This window comes from Bemisia tabaci, chromosome 5 (genome assembly GCF_918797505.1).
Source record: "Bemisia tabaci chromosome 5, PGI_BMITA_v3".
Classification (NCBI taxonomy): Eukaryota; Metazoa; Arthropoda; class Insecta; order Hemiptera; family Aleyrodidae; genus Bemisia; species Bemisia tabaci.
The window spans coordinates 10,467,330-10,474,881 of record NC_092797.1 but is presented as its reverse complement, the minus strand read 5'-3'; the positions used below and the strand labels follow the sequence as shown (position 1 = coordinate 10,474,881).

The following is a 7,552-nucleotide window of genomic DNA, read 5'->3' as shown; positions in this document are numbered from 1 at the left end:
CAAACCGTAAAAAAAAAATAACTTGGGGTTTTTTACGCACCCAACTAAGGTTCAAAACAATGTTTTGGGAGTAAACGACTGAACTGTGCTTGTATGCATAATATATGTAGATCCGATTTTGCCAAAAATTTACAATAAATAAACTAGTCATTCGGCAGAATGATTCAAGATTTCGATATCTTAACCTTCCAGCCAAAGTATCACAAGTGGCATGCGACGTTTCAAAATGTCTGCCATTTCTTCTTCTTACAGAGAAATTGTTGGTTGAATCTGTTTGAAAATTCCCGAAATTTTATCGGCAGCACAAAAAAAATTCAGTGAAATTTTCCGGCAACTTCGTTGAACAATTGCTCTGTAAAAAAATAAAATTGCGGCGGAAATTTTGAAACGTCGTATGGCGCTCGTGATACTTTGGTCGGAAGGTGACGATATTCGTTGACTTATAATGTAGATTCATTGGCGGATCTAGCAAATTAATTGAAAACATCGTTTTTTCTCCATTCAAACCCAAGGAAATGTATCGATTCTTGGAGGGGTCTGATGCTCTGATAAAAATCGATTATTTAACATGAGTTGAAATGGAGGAAATCCGGTGTTGCCAAATTGCTAGATCCGCTTCTGTGTAGATTCGCTTTAATTTTACTATGCTATGACTACTTACTGTAAAAAATTAGCCATTTCTTAAAGGAATTCCGCGATATAGTAGACGACAGTAGGGGATTTTTTGATGCAGAGTATATGGAAACAAAGTACCCTCTGGTTTTAAAAAATACTTACATGGAACTTTTCGACTTATTTCAAGTCATTCATGAGGAAGTTTGGCATTTCAGTCTTATGCTAAGGTATTAAAAATATGATTCAATCACATAAAAAATAGTGTCAGCCATAAAGAGCGGGACATTTCAGGTCGAAATTCTTTAGAACAAGTGCCTGGCTGACCGTTACGGCCGTCCAAACCAGTCAAAGAGCCCTCCAGGAAGTTCGCGATCTGCCATTCGCGGACGTCTATGGCGGCACCGAACCAACCGCCGCACCGCGCCATCATAACGTCAAAAAGCTGACCCAATTGACCTTTTCATACTGATATGGGAGCAATGTTCGATAGTTTAAAATTTCACGAGTCAAACTTTCCTGCGTTGCGCCATCAGCACCGCAACGTCACCAAGTGGGCAAAAACGAACCAGATTCTTGAATACCTCAGAGATGAGCGCGCAAACAACTATACCGCCGTGCTAAGTAGAAATGCCGCATGAGCATTTGAATTTTGAGAAATTTCCTCTAAGAAAATATGTATTTTCAAAGAAAGTTATGAATATTTTCTTTTAAAATTTCAGACTTTTGACATCAATTTAAGAACCAAATCCTTCGAAAAATCGAAAGTGAAATATTTACACATTTTTATGGGTATTTCCGATTTGTCAGGGAAATTTGGCAACGCCCGACGGCTCGCACGGTGTTCTTTTTAGCATGGCAGTGCATACTTTCTGAATTTACGCTCGACACGTGACTGTCCTCTGCGAAAAAAGCCTTTGCGAAAAAAGTAAGAATTTATGGTAATTTCGACAACACTTTGGATTGATATTGGCACCAAATAGGCGTCTACTTGCATTAGCTAGAAGTATGGTTTGGTCAGACAGAAATGTGGTAGCACATAGCAATCATAGTTCTGGCTGGTGAAACTGTACCAATGGCTGACACCATAATTATCCAAGAACGTATTTGAAATTACCATAATTTTTTCCATATCCGCTTTGAGAAGAGATTTTGAAAAGTCTCAAAAGTGGCATAAGCTTAAAAGAAGGGAACACATGGAAAATAGAAAACTCGTGACAATTTGTAAATCATTGTACAGTAACTTCATTAGTAAATTTATAGTTATATACATTTTAGGAACTTCCTTTGAGACATCAACTGGACCGAGTTTAACAGAGACACACTAAGTTGCAGATCAAGTTTTCACCGAGAAAAATATGTTTGAAGTTTTCTTCCTCCATGGAACTCAACGTGAAAGACAAATTTTAAAAACTTTTTTCTCTCTCAACTTTTTACAACTTTGAATTTTTATTGGGACATAATGCACGAATAGAATTCAATGGTACTCCAAACTAATTTTCTCTCCCAAAATGCGAGGATTGTTGGTGTGGCTCAGTTAAACTTGGCAAAACGATTGTCTACCATACATATATAATAATAATGTTACAGTTAACCAAAATATATGAATTTATTCTATTTATTCGATAAAAATAGAGGAAAAAATTTAACATTTTCATTTTATCTCAACTGCACAGAAAATTTGAAGATGCATGAATTTGAAGTATGTATTGCTTTTAATTATGTTCCCCCCTCCCTCGTCATGCTTGAAGATAATTTATTGCCTACAAGACGAAGCAGGTAAAAAGAGCGCCGCATGTTTTAAAAACTCCCGAACAGATTTCGAAAAAACGACTTGATCAAACTAGAATATCTCGTTCACCATCCAAACCAACTTCCTGGTTTCGGTTTGGTTTCCTCGGCCGGTTTTTTCGGCTCCTCTTTCACTGGTGTTGGCGCTGATGGGCTCTGGGTCTGGGGCATCTGGTTTTGAATGGTTGCATCTGGGAGTTGTCCCCCTTTGACCCTTTTCCTTGCCTCCTGCATGCCCGCTTTAATGCTTCCTATGGACGATAGACCAAGGTCTTTCCAAGTTCGCACCCCTTCTTTCACCAAATCGGTACTGGCATCATGGATAGCGCCTGCAGTATCGGCAACCTGTCACACGAGAAATTTAACAAATTATAGACCTGTATTTTCTCGCTGGGTACGATATCGTAACTTACGGGAGTGAGGTCTGGCAACTCAAGAAAAGAACTGAAGACATGCTTAGGGCAACTGAGATGGACTTTTGGCGAAGGTCTGCTGGGATATCGAGAAGAGAGCGTATCCGCAATGAAAAGGTACGCGAGATAATGGGTGTGGAGAAGGACATCGTGCACGATATCAGGTCCAAGCAGTTGGTCTGGTATGGACATGTGCGAAGGATGGCAGATGATTGGTTGCCCAAGCAGGTCTTCGATTGGGTTCCTCCCGGAGGGCGACGGCGTGGACGTCCTGTGAAAGGTTGGCGACAAGGGGTGGAGGAGGAGATCAGAAGGTGCCAATTGCCTGATAATCTCTGGGAGGATAGGGGGCAATGGCGATTGGGCGTCGCAGAGCATGAGGCGGCGCTATAAAAGCGACTTTATGTATGTGTATGTATTTTCTCGCTGGGTTCTCGCTGGACTTTTGGATGAACGGTTTTGCACTTCAGACGCATCAACACAGAAACAATTTTTGACCATCCCAATTTAAAATCTATGACCTTTCGATTTGTCGTTGACGAATCTATGACGTTCCTAAACATAATTTTTAACCAATCCTGGGTACTCCTTAGTATTTTATGGAAGACTAACTTGGGACATAACAAATGTAAAGTTATTTACTGTTTTAGATGAGACTTTGGGTCCTGAAACTAATTGAAAAAAATTTTTTTCTGAGAGGAAATGAACTTTGTACTGAACTAAAAGCCGAATTAAGAAATGGGAGAAGCTCTGATCATTATAAGTTGGAAAATTTGGAACGTTTTAAACAAATTAGCCTTCGTAATCAATCAAGTTCTAATGTTCCTAGCAGTCTAAGATTTTTAACAAAATAATTCAGCTGTGATATCATGGTTGCATTTTTTATCAGCCATCAGGACAATATTATCGGCAGCAATACCAAACTCGTATTTTGAAACGCAGCAATGGAGATATGAGGGGCTTGGAGGACAAGGTGCATACGTGCAGTTTTTGCTGTTTCGAGAAATACGTGTTTGAAGTTTCAAAATTATATGGATCCTTATGGTGAAAAAAAGATCAAACTATCTTTTTGACGCTTAATGATCGAAATTCGGGAGCGAATTCTTCACAGCATAAGTATGCATTAAAACTAGTTTTACTTAATATCAGTAATATCTCAACTTTTTCGAAAACTCCACATATGCGTCTTGTCCTCAAAGCCCCTTATATGTGGTTTCGTACTTCAACCAACCATGTGCGTGTCGCAGGCAAATAGTCAAATCAGGCATACGTTGAAATTTTGATTCTTTTCCTAATTTCAGACAAAATAATTCATTGCTCCTGCAAGAAAAATTTCTCAGTAAAATTTAACATCACACAATAGTATTTTATACGATTTTTAGCTCCTGGATAGACACTGGTCTTGAAATTTTCAGCATATCATAGAATACAGAAGTTTTGGAATTTCAACATTAGAAAATAAGAGCATCAATTGAAGAGGAAGAGACAAAAAAAGTTCGTAGGTTTGATGAGTTATTTTTCCAAAAATAGAGAAAATCATGAGCTCTTCGCCATAAATTCACAAAATTTTGTAGACTGTTATTTGACTATCTGCCTAGGCATTTGACAAAATGCCTGATTTCATTAATTGCCTGCGACATACGCACGAAACTTACCTCTTCGCGGACTTCTCCACCCTTATCGACGACATTGCCAACCCCGTTGAGGACATTAACAAAACTGCCAGACGTATTGGACACGAGAGACTTGGCGACCCTCTTGCTAGCACCATGGACCTTATCCGATTCACCGAGAACGAATTCAGTAGCGCGCCTGGTAGCATCAACGGCCTCAGCGCCCCTGCGCAAGATCCCGGTGAGGGCGCCCATGCTCAGGTCCGCGAGAGACGCCCCGAAGCGACCGGCCGCGTGGCGGGCTTGCCGCAAGGCGTCGAACTTCATCTGCTGGACGTTGTTGGCCAGGTCGGCGGCGCCGCCCAGCGTCTTCACCCCGTTCGCCATCGAGTTAGTCGTCAGTTCCACCCCGGAGGCCGTCGCGTGCGCCCCGCTGTTCAGCAGGGTGCCCACCCCCTTCAATGAGCTAGACGCCAGCCGAGCGATGCCATTGGTTGAAGGTGGAACCGTTGGGTCTTCCACAGGCGGATCAGGCTGCAATATCATATTAGAGGGTACATGAATAGAGGCGTAACTAACAAATGGGTCAGTTGCGCTGGTCACAGAATCGCGTTTTGATGCTTGATTCTTGTAAATTAGCTAAGAATAATAAGATCTGTCCAAACCGCAATTTTCTACGTGCAATAATAACCGAGGTATCGCCCTTTTAAAAGTTGGGTTTTTGACGTCATCCACCGCGGCAGTGACACCCTTGGTTTCTCCCATCTTGCTTTCATCAGTCAGCGTGACGCACATTTTGCACTGGTTGTTCAACGTGAAACTCGGATAAAAGCAAGGTGGGAGAAACCAAGCGTGCCACTCCCGCGGTGGATGACTTCGAAAATCCGACTTTTCAAAGGGTGGGTGATGTTTTGGTCATTATTGAACGTGGAAAATTGCGATTTAGACAGGTCTCATTATTTTTAGCTTATATACAAAAATCAAGCATCAAAACACAATTTTGTGACCAGCGCAACTGACCCATTCGCAACAGGCCTGTTGCAAACTTCAGGTGGAGCAAAAAGGAGGGATATGTCTCAGAGGAATTCGTTCATAAATGCACTAGGATTCTACACAATATCGACGGTGAAACTACCAAACCACGTATCTCGGTTTGCGACGTCGCAGACTTTCTGTCATACTTTATTTTTTAAATGAAAAGCTACTTAACGTCCAGTCTTGAAAATTTCCGTGATTTTTCCTCTTCGTGCGGAGAAAATTCTGTGAAAATTTCAAGGAATGATATTGATTTGGTCTACTTCAAAAAAATAAAATGTGAGCGGAGATTTTTAAACACCGCAAACGAGACACGTGGTTTGGTAGTTTCACCGTCGATATTTAACATGGCTAACGCTTCCGTGCGCAAATCGTGAAGAAGCACCACGTGCATCATTGCAGCATTTTGTACCGCAATTTTTGTTTTCAGGCACCTAGGTTCTGAATGTCGGAAAGCGAACACCGATGTGACAGTCAACGGGAATACAAACTTTGGCTTATACAGCAAAAATTTCAAAAATAAAAAAATGGTTTGTGCCGGGTTTTTGCCCAAAAAACGGAGACTGAGATTTAGATAGAAACTTTTTTTTTTAGTTTTGTAAAGCAAAAATGACGATCACTTTCATCTTCACCATTAAAGCTGCATTATGATAAGGACATGGCATACCTTGCAATTTCAAATAGGATTTTATGGAAAACACGTTCTCTGAATTGCAAAACTCTATTCCTCTGATTTCGTTCAACATTTTTCATCAAAAAATTATCTTTGGAGACTCCACTAAGCTCTGGCATCAATAATTATATTTTGAATATTTCGAGTATGTAAACCTCTTGTTGGCCCAAGAAAATTAACTTATATTTTTAAAATTTTCATAACAATTTCGATTTGAAGGAAATTTTAAATTTACCTGTGAGAACACGAAACCCACGAGCGTGAAAATTAAAATCTCCTTCGCAAACATGTTTGCGTCTGGAGCACTCACGAACGCTCTCGGCACTGTTTGGGTTAACTGAACTAGAAGAAAAGCACAGCTGTTTTTATACAGCTCACTATTAGGACTGAGCGAAATGTGAAGTTGAAATGGGAACACCTGTGACTTTTGTACCTCGCGTTTCAGCGCTTATTAAGAGCGTTTTCCGGCGGCAAATTTAATTTACTTTTTGTCGCGTTTTCGGGGTGATTCAAACCCACGGAAGGATCGTTCTCGAAATTCCCTGTAAGGTGTTGTCATTTTGGTGTTTGCGAAGTTTTCAAAAGTGCAATTTTTCACTGAGTGACCATGCACGGCCATATGATTGGCCAGGGCAAGCCGATTTTGAACTAATACGTACGAATTCCGATCGAAATTTTCCGTCATTTTGCAATTATTGGAATGCGTTCACGTCTAAGGTGGCGAATCGCGTTTTTATAAAGAAAGAATCACCTTAAAATGTGGTATTCCATCATTTGGAAATTTTTGAATGTGCTTATAACTTTGATAAAAATCACGTTTTTTAAAAGAGACGAGAATAATCTTTTCAAACGTGCAGTGTGCCCCGATTCATTGGAAATTAATTTGTAAATGAGTGTTGTTTTTGCTATTGGTCTATCTTGATTTTTTCGTCATCCGTTTGGGCCCAATCCAACCATTTCAGATAAGCGAAAGTCTATTTCAGTTCAAAATAGCAGTTGATATTGATGGGGATTAATTTGTTGGACACGATATAATTAATGTCTTAGAAAAAGCAATCGGCTGAGAAAAAATCGTTTCTGGTATCAGCCAAAACAAATGCCTTCTCTTTTGCTAAACTCAGTCCAATTTTTGTGCATGATTAAGGTAGAGGGAGAGTAAATTGTGGCAACATTGCAACAAGTAAGTGCAAAGTAAAAAAAATTAATCATGGTTGCTGAGGCAAACAACGTCTGCGAGGAAGAAACACAACAATGTAAGAATGGTACGACAATTTGTTCCTGTTCAGCCATACCTCGATAGCGCCTGTTGCTGAATGAGTATGCAACAAGCTACACGAAAAATTGAAGTTTGCAGCAGTTCTGCAACAGTTTGCATATTGATCAATCTCACATACTTTCCGAGATCTTATTAAGAT

At 40.1% G+C, this 7,552-nt stretch overlaps 1 protein-coding gene across 1 annotated transcript; it reads right to left on the bottom strand.

The window, feature by feature from the left end:
* Positions 1 to 1,833: 1,833 nt before the first annotated feature.
* LOC109034557 (uncharacterized) lies at positions 1,834 to 6,543 on the bottom strand. Its single transcript, XM_019047777.2, has 3 exons — positions 6,373 to 6,543; positions 4,472 to 4,963; positions 1,834 to 2,748 (listed from the first exon to the last, which is right to left on the bottom strand). The coding sequence occupies exons 1-3, from the start codon at positions 6,424 to 6,426 to the stop codon at positions 2,470 to 2,472; spliced, it is 825 nt and encodes a 274-aa protein (XP_018903322.2). The 5' UTR covers positions 6,427 to 6,543; the 3' UTR covers positions 1,834 to 2,469.
* Between the last annotated feature and the right edge of the window lie 1,009 nt (positions 6,544 to 7,552).

Excerpts from the sequence above, each read along its gene's own strand:
- LOC109034557 (XM_019047777.2), bottom strand. The coding sequence starts at position 6,426 with ATGTTTGCGAAGGAGATTTTAATTTTCACGCTCGTGGGTTTCGTGTTC. Across the intron at positions 4,964-6,372 it reads TGGGTTTCGTGTTCTCACAG|CCTGATCCGCCTGTGGAAGA; the intron begins GTAAATTTAAAA and ends ATGATATTGCAG. Across the intron at positions 2,749-4,471 it reads GTGGAGAAGTCCGCGAAGAG|GTTGCCGATACTGCAGGCGC; the intron begins GTAAGTTTCGTG and ends CTCGTGTGACAG.